The sequence below is a fragment of the Perna viridis genome, chromosome 1 (assembly GCF_037379345.1).
Source record: "Perna viridis isolate PV_CMFRI_1.1 ecotype Kerala chromosome 1, ASM3737934v1, whole genome shotgun sequence".
NCBI classification, from domain to species: domain Eukaryota; kingdom Metazoa; phylum Mollusca; class Bivalvia; order Mytilida; family Mytilidae; genus Perna; species Perna viridis.
Genome location: NC_142445.1, coordinates 998,677 through 1,016,808, shown reverse-complemented (window position 1 = coordinate 1,016,808; position 18,132 = coordinate 998,677). Strand labels below are relative to the sequence as shown.

The window sequence follows — 18,132 nt, the reverse complement described above, 5'->3', positions numbered from 1 at the left end:
ATCTTGGGTATGTGGAACCCCACTAATTTGTATACAACTTTTATGGCTATGTTGCTCTAGTTCATCAATCACAAAATAAATTTTTTGCAGTGGTTTTATGCTACTCAAAGCTAAATCAGGTGAGGGTTCAGACGAATGGCGGCGCTTTTTCTTGCATGCTTCTGAATTCGTTGACATAAGTTCAAGAGAAATAAGTATATATATATATATATATATGTCTGGCGCACTCGACTATTGATCAGAAAGAAGGTTTTTGGGCACTCGACTCATATGAACATTTAAATACTATATGCACAGCAAAGTCTGACTGACATAAACATAGTTACATTAAATTAAGTGGTTACTGGTTACTTATTCTCCGTTATATGTCCATTATACTCCAGCAGTTTCGAGTTTTGTAACTAAAACATGTTGGGTTTACACAGTGATAAAAACATGCGACCATTACCGTCAAGGGAGACAATCCAAAATGACTTGACACTATTACATTTTCAACTTTTGTGTGTTAGCCATTGTTTATTTTGACTTGACACAATTAATTTGTCAAAATTTGTGGATTAGCCATTGTTAAGTAAGAAATGACACCATTAATTTGTCAACATTTGTGTATTGGCCATTGTTAAATTAGACATGACACCATTAGTTTGTCAAAATTTGTGTATTGCATGTTGTTTGTTTAAATGTGATATCATTTATCAGGCTGTACCAGATGTATCAGCTATGGATAGATGAACCATTTCTCCATGATGCCAAGCTTTATATACCTGCATTACCAGTACAATATGAGACTGGTAAATTGGTTCAGATGTTCCAGAATAACACAGTATGTATGGTACACATCAACTGGTTCATGTTTTTAAAAGTTTTTTCTTTTAAAATATATATTTTCCACTTCATTCATTAAAAATAAATTACATTATCAAATTATATCCATAAGTTAACTTTCTTAATTTTTGAAAGCTTTTGATGTGCATTTAACAAGCATTAAGTACTTCTCTGTCTAAGGCTTAAAAAATTGTTTTGTTCTGGTTTCATAGTCTCAAAAAATAGGTAGGGTAGGTAAGCATTTTTTTTTTGTATTATAATGACTGAATTTTTGTTTTTTTTTTGTTTTATAATAACTGATATTTTTTTGTTTTTGTTTTTTGTTTTTTTTTGTATTATAATGACTGATATTTTTGATAATGCAAAGAAATAACTAAAGTTTTTGGTGAGATGTTTATTATTATGGTGTATTCAATTCTTTTTAGCTCACCTGGCTGAAGGCCATGTGAGCTATTGCCATCACTTGGCATCTGTTGTCGTCTGTTGTCGTTTACAATTTTTCAAAACTCTTCACCTCTGACACTACTTGACCAATTGGAACCAATCTTTGAATGTTTTTTGCGGTATTCTGCATAGAACTGATGTGGGGATTTTTGAACCGTCGAAAAACATGGCCGCCTTTACTATAAATAGAACGTAGGGGTTAGACAGTAGTTTTTTGCATATATCTCCAAAACTGATAGGTTTTGTCCAACTTTTGACTGGGTAAAAGTGTTCAACATGATGAGATTTATTTGTGGTCAAATTTTCATTTTAATCTGTTAAGCCATGTTAAAGTTATTGCCCCTTTTTGACGTTTTTTTTTGCTATTTTTAATGTTATTTCTTTCAAAATCTTCTCCTCTGACACTACTTGTCCAATTGGAACCAAACTAGGTATGAATGTTCCTTGGGATATTGTGCATAGAACTGATGTGGGGATTTTTGATCTGTCCGAAAAACATGGCCGCCATTACTAAAATTAGAACAGGGGTCAGACAGTAGATTTTTGCATATATCTCCAAAACCGCTGAAATGACCCTTATTATAAGGCCTTCAAAGGTCTTCAGGGATCAAAATTGTCAGGTGACTCCTTGTAAGAGTTATTGCCCTTGAAAGATGAAAAATGACATTTTTATTTACAGTTTTCAGCCAATATCTTCAAAACTATAATAGATAGAGAGAAACTTTTATCACTGAAATGATCCTTATGATAGTACTACCAAAGTCTTCTTGAGTCAAAAATGTTGGACAACTCCTTGTTAAATTTATTGACCTTAAAAGACTAAGTTTAACCATGTGAGTGATTCAGACTCCTGGGAGCCTTTGTTTTTCAGTCTTCTCAGTTGAGTCCGAGTTGCTCATTTGTTTTTGTTACTTTGTATGTATGATAGAAATAATTCATGTTTTGACATAATTTTTTGTAGGATTTGTGGTTTGAATATATAGATACAGACAGATTGATATACGAACTGTCCCAGTCTGCTAGTGAATGGTACCACTCTGATATGACAGGGTCACCTCGGAGGTCATACACACATCATACAGACAACAGAAAACAGGGTATGTAACAGGTCACCTCAGAAGTCATATTATATAGACAACACAAAACAGGGTATGTAACAGGTCAACCTCAGAGGTCATACACACATCATATAGACAACACAAAACGGGGTATGTAACAGGTCACCTCAGAGGTCATACACACATCATATAGACAACACAAAACGGGGTATGTAACAGGTCAACCTCAAAGGTCATACACACATATAGACAACACAGAACAGGGTATGTAACAGGTCACCTCAAAGGTCATACATACATCATATAGGCTACACAAAATGTGGTATATAAAAGTTAAGCTCAAGGGTCATACACACATCATACAGACAACAAAAAACATTGTATGTAATAGGTCAACCTCAGAGGTCATACACACATCATATAGACAACAGAAACAGTGTATGTAAGATGTCAACTTCAGAAGTCACACACACATTATATAGACAATACAAACAGGTGAATTTCTTTAAAACAAATGGTTAACAATTGATATTAATTTATACACTCTTTGAGATGTTTAGGTTTCCCACACGCACGATACCTAAACGCATGCTAAACACTCTAAAAACGCACGAATGCTTCTATCGTGGGTTTAAATGAATGCTCTTATTGTGCATTTAAACGGACAATAAACGAACGCTCCCAGAGTGCGTCTAAACACATGATAAACGAACACTCACAGCGTGCGTTTATACGCGTGATAGATGAAAGGTGAAAAATAATAATATTAACAAATAATGATGAAAAAGAATATAGAAAATTGAATTAATGAAAATATATGAATTAATAATATCAAATAATATCAAAATAACAGTTGAATCAAGGAAATAATCAAATTACAAAAATAAACGAACGCTTGTATTGTGCATTTAAACTAACGCTCCTATCGTGCGTTTAAACGAACGGTCCCAGCATGTGTTTAAATAAACGCTTGTATTGTGTGTTTAAACTTACACTCCTAGTGTGCATTTATCGTGTGTTTAAACGAATGCAAAACAATGTGTAAATGCACGATAAACGATGCATGAATGCTAAAATGGGAAACGTGAATGTTTCAAGGAGTGTATGTAAAATATTAAAAGGATGTTTTTTTTTTTATCATTTTATTCTGCACTATTTTTTTTCAGGTGCAGAAGGAATTATATTGGCCTTAAAGAAATCAGAGCTACCTTGTGAATTACCTCCCTTACAATCAGTTAAATCTCCTGTTCCTGACATCACTTTGAGTATATTAGAAGACAAAGCCAGTGTTCTTCATGTGCTTAAATCTGATCTGAATGTTGTAAGGGACTATGCCAAGTAAGTAATTCCCAATTGCAATTAGTTAAGTCCCCTGTTCATGACCAGCAGTAAAGAGGTATATGATAAAGCAGTAAAAAGGTCAATGATAAAGCAGTAAAGAGGTATATGATAAAGCAGTAAAAAGGTCAGTGATAAAGCAGTAAAGAGGTCTATGATAAAGCAGTAAAGAGGTCTATGATAAAGCAGTAAAAGCAGTAAAGAGGTCTATAATTTCTTAAGGAAAATTGACTGCCTATTATCTTCTGATGGAAAGCATTTTTTATACCCTCTGCTTGATAACCATGGTATATAATGATCATGGTATCTTCTAATCCACATCTCATCTGAAACCACTGATTGAAATATGATGATTTTTTAAAGATACTTTATTACATGATGCCATGTTGGCCCTTTTATTTTGTTTTTCCATCTGAGTGACTTTTGGGGTTTCCTGATTCAAGGCATGGACTTTGTAATTGGTCCACCATGGGGAAACCTCATCTAACCTGCAACTGCTCTGAAATTGAAGATACTTTCACAAATTCTTTATCACATGATGCCATTGTGCACCTCCTATTTTGTTTTTCCATTTGAATGCTTTAATTTACTTATGGGGTTTCCTATTTGGTTTCTGGGGAGGGTAGTGGGGGTATAACCAAGTGAGCTTTGCTCACAATTATTTACATGGACTGACTTTAAATAAAGCTTTCTAACTTGAGCTTTTATATTATTTTTTGTTTAGAATGAAGTTTTCTTGTCAAATGAATTGAAGATGAAGTTTTCTCATTATAGCAACCAGTATTTATTTTAATGAAGACTATGTTCACTTACACTAGTTTTAGACCTTTTATTTTGTTGAAATATCAGTGTACTTTCTGAAATGTTCAAATGGTATTTTTCATATTCCAAATAATGTATGAATCTTAGCATACAGAAATTAGTTTTATGTTCAGAAACTGAGAAAAAGTTGTAGAATACACAGAAGAATACAGTAGCTGTTATGTTATAATTGTAATAACACCACTTCTATATAGTTTTTACAGATTAAAAGTTTCAGGGATGTTTATTTTTATCTAAAAAATATAGAATGAAAGCTTTGAAGTTTTTTTTTTTTTTTTTTTTTATAAATATCCGTAGTTTTACATATTTCTATTTCTTTTGACATTTGTTGATACTGTGAAAGAACTTTAATTCGTGGATACCAATTTTCATGGATAAGGGAAGAAACACAAGTTCGTGGATCCTTAACACATCTATGGAAATCTCCTTTTTGTTGGGAACCAAATTTTGTAGTTTGGCCCACCAAAGAAAACCATGTAAATTGGTACCCCCACGAACAGTAGTACTTTCACAGTTGTAATTGTTTTATTGTTTATTTATAGGTCTTTCCACAGTAGAAGTAACCACCAGGTGGCAGTAGATGATGATTTCTGTGTATTATTACCTAAGTTACATTACAACAATCAAAAACAGGTTCACAAATTATGGCTTTGTAAGAAAAGATGAACAATGTTTAAAAAATTGAATTTTAATTGACAACAATTACTTGAGGCAGTTAATAAAGGGGACACTAAAAACATGACTCCAAGTACATTACAAAGAACAATACACAGGAACTCAAAATATCTCTTGGTTAGAAAACATGTGACAACTTATCTATAGATTTAATGTGTGTGATAGAAAGTAAGTGAAGTACATACTTGGTTATAATGAAGGAAACATTACACTCTACTATTACATTTATAGGTCAAAGTGACGGCTGAATGTAAGAGTCATATTAACCCTCTTCACAAATGTTCTAATCCTGCTGTGATAAATGTTAATGTAAGTAGGATAACACATCCACCATGTTTACTAATGTTTCTGTTGGTCAAGTATGATATAAATCGGAATTGAAATAATTCTGGTGTTATCAAAATCAACCTTTTAACATATCTTCTTACAAAAAATTTGTAATCTCTTTGTGAAAATCAACCCAAAATAAAAATTTTTAATTTCTGTCAAAATGTTATCCTTTTTTTTTTAACAAATTTTATGCTTAGCTACTCTATATTTGATGAATTGCTAGTTATAATTTGATCTAGGTTTTTGACATCCCATGCTAGTCCTTTAGACTGAGTAATAATGTTTGTCTGTGATATGTGCTATCTGTTATAATCTATTTTACAGATTGAATAGGTTTTCCCTTTTTTATCTGTTTTACAGATTAGAGAGAAAGCCAGAGATGAGAACATACAGAGACAAATTGATGAGAACAGAGCTGAATACAAGCAATTATTGATAGAAGGACAGAACCCACCTCCCCTTAATATATGTGTAGCTGTTGTTCATGTAGAAAATGCTCTCACGTAGGTTTCTTATTACTGACTGTTTTCAATTGCTGGTTAGATTATTAGATATAAATGAATTTGGGTCAGTTTATGCTGCAACATAAACTGCTTTGCTGTCTGTCTGTCTGTCTGATATAAGCAACAAAACTTACTTGTTTGTTGATTTTATTTACATTTTTACCATGTGGTTTTATTTTACAAAAAAATTGTATCAGCATTTATATGAAATTTTGACACAAGCTTTGCTATAGTGTGTTGTGTTACAAGAAGTTTCTGTTTGAAAACTCCGGTTATATTTTTACCATTCACTAGAGTTGGGGTGTTGGGCCACGGATTTCTAGTTTCATGTCATATGACAACATCTAATAGAAGTTTATAGATAAGAGATATTCATTGATTCTCCGGGTTTTCGTTTTAGTAATACAGGTATTTAAATGTATCTTTATTTTATTTCAGAATCCTTGTAAAGCTGTTTCGAAGTTCTACAGATGATTTAAAGCTTTCCAAATATAACGAAACAGCTTGTACCTTGTTTTACCACCTTGCTGAGTCAATCAGTGATGAAATACAATTTTACCCACCCTCAAGACAATTCTTCTCCTCCTGTTTAGATCTTATAGGGAGGGTGAGTAATTATTGGGAGAGGGGGCAGCTTTGGGAGGTGGTCAGTTTCCTGTTTGCCAAGGACTTACTTTATTTTCCTGATGTAGTGCGCCCCGTGCAGGTCCAGGTGTTAAAAGAATAGGCCTGCAGCAGCGCTAAGCTTGTCGTATAAGGCGACTAAATAGTGCTCAGAAACCTAGCCGGGGGCTAGGCGCTCTGCCCACAGAGCAACTGGGATGTGTGCCCCAGGTGGTGGAATGGGGTACCCCTGGCATGTTACATGCTGGGGTTGTCGGGCTATAATACGGAAAACCTGACCGCAAACCATAGTGGTGCACCGTGTTGGGAAAGATGCCACGTTCCTTGCACGTTAAAGAACCCAGCTGTGGTATTCGATAGGAGTAGGAACCTTTGCGCTCCGCCACAGGAGGCTAAATTGCCCGACCTTACCCATCCCCCCTTTTTCCAGTGGCAATCAAAATTTGTCGACCCTATTATCCTTGTGTCCCATCCTTTTTTTTTTTTTTTTCATTTCATGTTCATTTTATCATCCATTTCATGTTCATCGTCTGAATATAGCTGAAATATTGCTGCTCGGACGTTAAACCCCAACAAACAAACAAACAAACAAACTGATGTAGTGCTAGAAACCACTATTTTCCTGATGTAGTGCTAGAAACCACTATTTTCCTAATGTAGTGCTAGAAACCACTATTGAGCAATTAAAGAATATAATTCAGGGATTTTACATATTTTCATCTCATAATTCTTTTTAACTACCTGACATATTTTGATGAGACTTTATATATTAGAAATTAGGTGTAAAGGAGGAAAATATGTTTGATCTGTGCTAGTGGAGATAATCTAATTTAAGGGTTTTACATATCAACATTTCATAAACATAACTCCTCCTAAAATGCTTAACTGATCTTTAGAGTAAGGTTAGACATTTTTTATATGGATACATAGAGAAAGATATTTATTGTTCAATACCTGCAAGGGGAGATAATTCAACTTAAGGGTTTTTAAAGACACATCTAATCTTGTAAACACAACTCCTCTAAAAATAGTGAATGGACTTTAATGACATTTTATATGGACATTTAGTATTCTTTGTTAATTTCAGCAAAGAAAAAAAATTATTTTGAGATGACTGCAAGGGGAAATAGTCCAATATAAGAATGTGACATGTTTTGAAGTGAAGCAAGGGTACTTGCTCACAGTAATTCTCCATTTTTCCTTGTTGGTCAACAATTCAGCTTAATTAAAAAAAAAATGTTTTTTTCAAACTTAAGACATATAGTTTATTTACGGAGATTTATTTCTGTTGAACTTCAGTCTTATAACAATCTGTTCACTAAAATACTTTTTTTGTTTTTATGAGTTTCATGATTAAAATTGGTCAAATGGTAAGAATTTTTTCTTACATGATACATAACTTTATTTTCCAGGAATTCGTACAGATTGACCCAGCACAAACAGAGAATATCCTGCAGTTTTCTTTAGATTCTTCCAGAATAGCTGGATTAATATCCCCTCACTTCATACCACTGAACAGCCCCAGAGTGTATGTTACTATGTATGAGAAATTAGTACAGATTCTCAAGAGAGATAACCCTGATTTAGTGTTTGTTCTTTTGACCAAGGTATGATCTACTTGTTGTATTATCTTGAAGTAGTTTAACTGAAAACAGTGTATAGTGTATTGACTTCTGTTTCAACCTGTAAAAATGAGGACAAAAAATATGAGTTAGAAAGCTAGCTGGCTTGCAATACTGATAGAGTTCAAATTATCTCCCCTTATTTATTTTTCTTTATATCTTCCTCTAGTTTAGGAGAAGTTTCCACTTCAATGTGTTCAGGTATAAAATCTGTCAGTTGATTATCTCCTTTTGCAGATATTAGACAATAGATTAATATTCCTGAATAGAATTATTGAATTATCAGACCAGATGCAACTTTCTGAATAAACTTGACCAGGTACACCTATTTTCTACATTGCTATAAATTTACATTTTAGTTTGACATACCACTATGGCTTTCTAAAATGAACCCTGGCCACATGGAGATAAAACGGTTGATAGATGTTTTAGGTATAGCCCTCTATAGTTGTGGGATAGACCCTGATAAACCTCATAGTATGGTTTTTGCTGTAAGTAGTAATGGATGGCTAAACAAGTCACATTGTAGGCTAAGATCATATTTTTTAGGTTGTTTGCTACCTTTTTGAGTCAAGAGTTTGTAATTATAAGATTAAGATAAAACAAGAATTTATTTGAAATACATGTGCTAGTGTAGAAAACATATGTTTATGTTTTAGTGAACATCAGTTACCAGTATACTCCTCTTATTACAGCTATATTGCAGTCATTTGAAGTCATTGCTTAACTATAAATTCCCACAGAACCTGACAGATGTCCTTAGTCTTGTGCTCAAAGGTGAATATAATCATAAGATAAAGGTGTTTAAATTTCAGATTTCTTGTTTAATTCTGTTATGGTTTATGACTCTAGCTTTGTGTTTGTAATGCAAAATAATGTGAGCTGTCTAAAAGGAATTTACCTGAATAAAGATATTGTTTGAGTCAAAAAGGACTTTACCTAAATACATATTTTTGTCTTGATATGAAAGAAATATTGTGACTGAATACCAATGGCATGGAAAGAAAAGTAATTATTTTTTAACAGATAACTGTATAAGATGAAAGATCTATGACTGTGAACAGTTATCATTGGAAGCTTGTACATGGGGTACTTGTATTATTTACAGTTATCGCTGGAAGCTTGTATATGGGGTACTTGTATTATTTATTATAATTTGAACATAGACATTTATTTGTAGGTTCTATTGACCAGGCTATGCATGAAAAATGTTGGGAGATTTTGAACTATTGTGTTTTTGAAGTAAACAAAGAAACTAGTAGTAATGAAACACAGAGATTGACAGTGTTATCAATAGAACAGGTAAGTCAAATCTCAGTGAGTAGGTTTTATCCAAAGAACAAGTGAGCCAAGTCTCAGTGAGTTGAGTTCATTTGACAGAACATGAGAGTCAACTCTCATTAAGTAGATATCATCTATAGAAAAGGTGATCCAACCTTCAATGAGTGGAGTTCATCTATATAATAAATTCGCGTTCTCAGTGAGAAGCCTACTCTTATTGCATATACTACATCTATAGCTTAAGTGAACACACTCTCAAAGAGTAAAGCTTACCAATAGAACCAATGAGCCAACTCTCAGTGAGTAGACAATATCTATAGAATAGGTGAGCCAACTCTCAGTGAGTAGAATTTTATCTGAAAAAAAAAAGGGGAGTCAATTGTAAGTGAGTATAGCCTTTTTATGGAATAATTGTGAGTAGAGATTGTCTATGGAACAGGTGAGCCAAGGCTCTATGCACTAGTTAGCCAACTTTCAGGGAGCTAGTTTATTTATAAACTTGTGAGCCAACTTTCAACTCATTATTTCTATCTCATTTCAGTTTATCATTCAAATTTAGCAGAATAATTTCTTATAAATAGTTTGATTTTCGATTCCATGGAAAATAAATACATAGTTCATCTTAGCTCTTTAAAAAAAAAATCACATTCTAGAATTAAAGTTTATCTGATGATGTGTGGATACCTACGTATCAATAAATCATTTTTTTACTGAATAATTTGTAGATAAGAGGAGTCCTTCACCAATTAGGAGACTTTTTCCTGCAGAATCGTCTGTTAGTACCTGATATCAGTTCATTTGGACTGTATCCCTGTCTGTCACGCTACATTGACCTCATCAGGGACCTGATTCGAGATTTATTACTGTGTCTTATAGAGAAAGTACAGCCTTTAATTGCAGATATGAATCCAGTGAACGGTAGGTGTGAAGATGTAACCAGTGGTCATGTAGATGAATGAATTATAAAGATCATTGGGTTTTCATGAAATAAGATTAATATGAAAATGAAAAATACATTTAAAAGTGATTAATTTTACAAAAATATCATGAATTGCTGTATTTGTGTAGTACAACATTTAGTGCATGTATGTTTCAGATGGGAGTATTTATACCCATGCAACGAAGATGATTTTTGGTATATAAGTTCACGATGATAAGTTACAGGTCAACTTTACATTTCCTTCTGCTTCAATGTTTTTTACCGAAATTACAGGCCTTGAAATTTGCAAAATTAACAGAAATTACAGTTGTCTGGACTTTTTTTCTAAAAGCTTGCAGATATTGACATGATTTTTAGTGTATAAGTTCACTATGATAACTTACAGGTCAACTTTACGTTTCGTTCCACTCCATTGATTTTTACAGAAATTACAGGCCTTGAACTTAGCAAAATTCACAATAATAATCATTTTCCGAACTTTTTTTCTTAACGCGTGCAGAAATTGACATGACTTTTAGTGTATAAATTCACCATGATTAGTTACAGGACAAGTGTATGTTTCATTTTGCTCCAATGATTTTTACCGAAATTATGAGCCTTGAACTTAGCTAAATTCAAAGAAATAACTGTTTTTCTGACTTTTTTCCTAACGCTTGCAGATATTGACATGATTTTTGGAATATAAGTTCACCATAATAAGTTACAGATCAAGTGTACGTTTTGTTCTGCTACAAGAATACTTAAATTGGATTAATTAAAACTCAAAGAAATCACAGTCTGAAGCGTGAAACTACTATTCTGAGTAACAGAATTTAGTTAGAAGATAAATAAAAAATCACTTTAAAAAATCTTTTTTTAAATTTTATTTTGTTACAATCTTTTCTAATGCCTGAAAAAGCACTCTAATGTCTTTTCTAATGGGGTCCTTCTACATGTATTTCTCTTAAAAACAAATTTACTTGAGTATCCAACATGGGGATGCAGGGGTATGCTTGATACTGTGTAATGAAGCTGAATATGTTTTTGTTAGTGTAATTTTCATTTGCCCGGTGTTTGTAAATTTTTATATGACCCTAAAAATTATGGTTGTATGATTGTCATCCATAGACACTTCATGTCTGGATAATAATTTGAGTATAATTGTATATCTTTATTATAGCTGCATTAGCTGACAAATTTGTTCAGTTCTAATTCTACTGAATTTTGCTGATTCAATGAAATAACTTTGTAGCATTGCAATTGAATAAATGCCGATAATATCTACAGAATATTATGAAAACAGCGTTTTTTTTAGCTTACCTGGCCAATGGCCATGTGAGCTAATGCCACCACTTGGGGTCCGTCGTCATCTGTCGTCGTCGTTAACAATTATACAACACTCTTCTCCTCTGAAATGACTTGACTAATTAGAACCAAACTTGGTATGAATGTTCCTTGGGAAATCCTGCATAGAACTGGTGTAGGGAGTTTTGATACATGGCTGTCGCTACCAAAAATAGAACATATTGGTCAGACAGTAGTTTTTCACATATATCTCCAAAACCATTAGGTTTAGCTAAATTTTGACATCAAAGTAAAAGTGTTGAGCATGATGAGATCTATCTCTGGTCAAATTTTGGTTTTAATCCATTAAGCCATAATTGAGTTATTACCCTTTTTCAATGATTTTTGCTATTTTTTTTTATTTCTTTCAAAAATCACAGCTTTAGACATGATTTGGCAGATCTTTGTGCAGACATATTCACCATGGATACAGACAATTCAAACAGAGGCTAAACAATTGTTGCCATGGATACAAGCTGACATGGAGACAGGGACAAAATTATTTGAGTCTGCTGTGGATGTCTTTCAGAAAATTTACTGTGTATTTGCAGGTATTATCATTATATTGATCATCCATTGGTATTTGACATGTAGTGAAATCAAATGCAAATAAATAATCAGTGTTAAAATTTGGTTTGTTTAGATGATAATAATCTATTTATAAACTTAAATAACTTTATATATATAGGTCAAGTTATATTTATGTAACTAGTAAAATGATCTACCAGGGCAATACCTAGTCATTTACTAGGACCATGTTATGTCTCTAAGGAGATTAATGACTCTATATAGTCTCTTATATTGTAGTATAATTAAGATTACATAGAATTCCTTTATTTATAGAACTGATACCATCATATCAACCAAATACATTAGGTAAAGTATGGATGTATTACGCTGGAGTGTTATGTCATAAACACTCACCACCTCACATCATTAATGTGTATACCTCAGTTCTTACCCAGTTACCATGGAAACAGTTCAAACCTGATCAATTTGTCTTACAGTCTATGATTCAGGTAACAATGTATAGGTAGTATTTATAAATGCTGTGTTTGTGTTATTTTTAAATGGGTTGGAGAAGAAAGTAAATAATAGAGAGGAACAAGTGTTAAACCACAACCAACAGACCCTACATTTCTACCGTAACCAACAGACCCTACATTTCAACCACAACCAACAAACCCTACATAAAAACCACAACCAACAGTCCCTACATTTCAACCACAACCAGCAGACCCTATATATCAACTACAACCAACAGACCCTACATATCAACCACAACCAACAGACCCTACATTTCAACCACAACCAATAAACCCTACATAATAACCACAGCCAACAGACCCTACATATCAACCACAACCAATAGACCCTACATATCAACCACAACCAACAGACCCTACATAATAACACAACCAACAGACCCTACATAATAATCACAACCAACAGTCCCTACATTTCAACCACAACCAACAGACCCTATATATCAGCCACAACCAGCAGACCCTACATATCAACCACAACCAACAGACCCTACATTTCAATCACAACCAACAGACCTTACATAATAATCACAACCAACAGATCCTACATAATAACCACAACCAATAGACCCTGCATATCAACCACAACCAAATGACCGTACATATCAACCACAACCAACAGTACCTACATATCAACTACAACCAGTAGACCTTACATATCAACCACAACCAACAGACCCTATATATCAACCACAACCAGAAGATCCTACATATTAACCACAACCAACAGACCCTACATTTCAACCACAACCAACAAACCCTACATTTCAACCACAGCCAATAGACCCTACTTATCAGCCACAATTGATAGACCCTAAATATTAACCACAACCAACAGACCCTTCATTTCAACCACAACCAATGGGCCCTACATAATAACCACAGCGAACAGAGCCTATATATCAACCACAACCAACAGACCCTACATAATAATCACAACCAACAGTCCCTACATAATAACCACAACCAACAGACCCTACATTTCAACCATAACCAACAGACCCTACATTTCAACCACAACCAACAGACCTTACATAATAATCAGAACCAACCGACCCTACATATCAACTACAACCAACAGACCCTACATTTCAACCACAACCAATAGACAATGCATATCAACCACAACCAAATGACCGTATATATAAACCACAACCAACAGACCCTACTTATCAACTACAACCAGTAGACCTTACATATCAACGACAACCAACAGACACTACATTTCAACCACAACCAACAGACCCAATATCAACCACAACCAACAGACCCTACATATCAACCACAACCAAAACACCTTACATAATAATCACAACCAACAGACCCTATATATCAACCACAACAAGAAGACCTTACATATCAACCACTACCAGCAGACCCTACATTTCAACCACAACCAACAAACCCTACATAAAAACCACAACCAACAGTCCCTACATTTCAACCACAGCCAATAGACCCTACTTATCAGCCACAATTAATAGAACCTAAATATTAACCTCAACCAACAGACCCTTCATTTCAACCACAACCAACGGACCCAACATAATAACCACAGCAAACAGAGCCTACATATCAACCACAACCAACAGACCCTACATTTCAACCACAACCAAAAGACCGTACATATCAACCACAACCAACAGACCCTACATAATAATCAGAACCAACCGACCCTACATATCAACTACAACCAACAGAGCCTACATTTCAACCACAACCAATAGACAATGCATATCAACCACAACCAAATGACCGTATATATCAACCACAACCAACAGACCCTACTTATCAACTACAACCAGTAGACCTTACATATCAACGACAACCAACAGACACTACATTTCAACCACAACCAACAGACCCTATATATCAACCACAACTAGCAGACCCTACATATCAACCACAACCAACAGACCCTACATTTCAACCACAACCAACAGACCCTATATATCAACCACAGCCAACAGACCCTACTTATCAGCCACAACTAATAGACCCTAAATATTAACCACAACCAACGGACCCTACATAATAACAACAGCCAACAGACCCTACATATCAACCACAACCAACAGACACTACATATCAACCACAACCAACAGATCCTACATAATAACCACAACCAACAGACCTTACATAATAAACACAGCCAACAGACCCTACATTTCAACCACAACCAACAGACCCTACATAATAACCACAGCCAACAGACCCTACATTTCAACTACAACCAATAGACCCTACATATCAACCGCAACCAACAGACGTGACATTTCAACCACTACCAATAGACCCTATATTAGTATGATAAAGTGGTTAAACCTCAACCAACAGACACTTCAGTAGTATGATAAAGTAGTTCTTCCACAACCAATATACTCTATATTAGAATTATAATGTGGTTCAACAACAACCAGTAAACCCTACATTATTATGAGAAAGTGCAAAATGCAACCAACAGACCTTATATTAGTATGATATAGTGGTTAAACCACAACCAGCAGACCCTGCATAGTATGATAAAGTGGTTTAACCACAACCAATGGACCCAATATTAGTGATTGTTCGTTTGTTTGTTTGTTGGGGTTTAACGTCCGAGCAGCAATATTTCAGCTATATTCAGACGATGAACGTGAAATTGATGATAAAATGAACATGAAATGATGATGAAATGAAAAAGGGATGGGACACAAGGACAATGGGGTCGACAAATTTTGATTGCCACTGGAAATAGGGAGAGGTGGGTAAGGTCGGGCAATTTAGCCTCCTGTGGCGGAGCCCTATGGTTCCTACTCCGGGAGATTACCACAGTAGGGATCTTTAACGTGCGAGGAACGTGGCACCTTTCCCAACACGGTGCACCACTATGGTTTGCGGTCAGGTTTTCTGTATTATAGCCTGACAACCCCAGCATGTAACACGCCAGGGGTACCCCATTCCACCACCTGGGGCACACATCCCAGTTGCTCCGTGGGCAAAGCGCCCTAGGCCCCGGCTAGGGTTCTGAGCACTATTTAGTCGCCTTTTACGACAAGCTTAGCACTGCTGCAGGCCTATTCTTTTAACACCCGGACCTGCACGGGGTTCCCAACATTAGTGAATACATAATACTGGTTTTATAATGAGATACTGAACTATATATTAAACCATTAATAGTTATTTCTGCAAAAGAGTATGGATAATGAAATAATTTCCCAAAGAAAGTCTGCTTTATTGTTTGGTTTTGTTACAGTCATATGAAAACATTGCCTAATCATTCTAACATGTCTACTTTAATATAAAAAAAATATAAAATATGTGAAAAGATAAATACTTTTGTTTTGGGTTTGTGTTTGAAATGGTACATTCTTACAGGGATTCTGATTTCTTAGCTTATTTATTTCAGTACAAAGAAATAAAATGCCACGAAGGATTTGATTTGTTGGCCCACATTGTATGTCAACTTGATTGGACTGAGATTTTACACATCTATACTCAAGTCTTCCATGAGGAATCTCTGGCCCTTTCTTCCATACTGATACTTCTAGTTCAATGTTTTGGTGAACAGAAACACATTGAGGTATGTTAGTCCATTCTGATACTTCTAGATCAGTGTTTTGGTGAACAGAAACACATTGAAGTATGTAAGTCCATTCTGATACTTCTAGATCAATGTTTTGGTGAACAGAAACACATTGAAGTATGTTAGTCCATTCTGATACTTCTAGATCAGTGTTTTGGTGAACAGAAACACATTGAAGTATGTTAGTCCATTCTGATACTTCTAGATCAGTGTTTTGGTGAACAGAAACACATTGAAGTATGTTAGTCCATTCTGATACTTCTAGATCAGTGTTTTGGTGAACAGAAACACATTGAAGTATGTTAGTCCATTCTGATACTTCTAGATCAGTGTTTTGGTGAACAGAAACACATTGAAGTATGTTAGTCCATTCTGATACTTCTAGATCAGTGTTTTGGTGAACAGAAACACATTGAAGTATGTTAGTCCACACTGATACTTCTAGATCAGTGTTTTGGTGAACAGAAACACATTGAAGTATGTTACAGGTTTTCTCTTCAAGAGTTTTTTGTTGATTAATACTTTGGTAGTATAAAGTTTCATGGATTCAATGTTTGTAATTTTAGATCCCAGATTTAGAACAGAAGATTGTAGAGGCAATAAACTACAATTGGCAGCCATTAACATCAGATAGTTATCGTCATGCATTTAACTGGTACTTACAGATGTGTGATCCTAAATATCTCTTATCAGAAAGATCATCCACAGTCACCTTGGGGCTCAGGTACACTCATATTATATTAGTTTTATAATGTATTTTGTTTATATGTGCACTGGATCAGCAATTAACTACATGACAGTGGAGGAAATATTTCCTCTTCATACTTGTCTGAAACTGATTGTTAACCATATATAATATTTAGAAGATAGATGTATGTGCAGTCAAAATGGTCCAAACTTTAACTCAGATTAATTTTGATAAAAATTTGAATGAAATGGTTCTTTGATGTGCTGGTTTTGATTTTGGATATTGGACCATAACAGATAAATAAATGATTAGTTAATGTTATTTGTAACAAGCAATTTTGAAATAAATGTGATATTATTAAATATAAATAAATAAATAAATGAGCAGTTTATTCCTATTGTTAAAACATAAATACAGCTATCCGTTTATGCGTTTTTTGCTATAATTCTGTACTTATTGTAATTTTAAGTCACTTATATTGTTAGTGACTTCTTGCACTCGTAATTTCAGTATTTTATATTTGCATAATTGTATATTTATAATTTCTACGTTATGCTGCAGATCTGTGCTGTGTTTACCACCATAGCGTCATAGTTCTAGCTTCATAAGAGATAAAATGTATCTCTTAAATATCACACACCTGTGTTCTATATTTGTTTTTTGCTTGTTCCAAATCTGGTTCCCTGGTCAATATCATAAGCAACCCAAATATTGCTAAAATTTACCTTTATTAGAAAATATCATACACAGGTCTATGTGTGTTTTTGCTTGTATGAGATCGGAAGTTTACATTAAAAGATGAAATGATTGGTTAGATAGTATTGAATTTAGGTAATATTGCCCAGTTTCCGATTCAAACACAGGGGCTCGTTATAATTGATTGTATAGGTCATATACAATATCAGGACCTGATATCTATATATAGCCATTGCCAGTTGTTTAATCATGTTCCTGGTAACCAGTTATTTTGATTGAAAACACTTGGGTCATCATGGTGACGAAAGTGTACGCAATTATATCAAGGTAACCAAGATTCTAGTGGAAGCTG

The 18,132-nt window shown here is 34.3% G+C and overlaps 1 protein-coding gene across 1 annotated transcript in view; it reads left to right on the top strand.

Moving 5' to 3' along the window:
* LOC148626777 (ectopic P granules protein 5 homolog) overlaps nt 1-18,132 on the top strand; it is an 83,939-nt gene that overhangs the window by 55,426 nt on the left and 10,381 nt on the right. The window contains exons 26-41 of the mRNA XM_088588248.1: nt 700-823; nt 2,231-2,366; nt 3,494-3,665; nt 5,030-5,120; nt 5,394-5,471; nt 5,853-5,995; nt 6,434-6,602; nt 8,032-8,226; nt 8,601-8,732; nt 8,937-9,018; nt 9,422-9,543; nt 10,248-10,440; nt 12,166-12,336; nt 12,629-12,804; nt 16,220-16,393; nt 16,963-17,120. Coding sequence (XP_088444374.1) covers nt 700-823; nt 2,231-2,366; nt 3,494-3,665; nt 5,030-5,120; nt 5,394-5,471; nt 5,853-5,995; nt 6,434-6,602; nt 8,032-8,226; nt 8,601-8,732; nt 8,937-9,018; nt 9,422-9,543; nt 10,248-10,440; nt 12,166-12,336; nt 12,629-12,804; nt 16,220-16,393; nt 16,963-17,120 — 2,316 coding nt within the window. The remainder of the gene's footprint in view (nt 1-699; nt 824-2,230; nt 2,367-3,493; nt 3,666-5,029; nt 5,121-5,393; nt 5,472-5,852; nt 5,996-6,433; nt 6,603-8,031; nt 8,227-8,600; nt 8,733-8,936; nt 9,019-9,421; nt 9,544-10,247; nt 10,441-12,165; nt 12,337-12,628; nt 12,805-16,219; nt 16,394-16,962; nt 17,121-18,132) is intronic.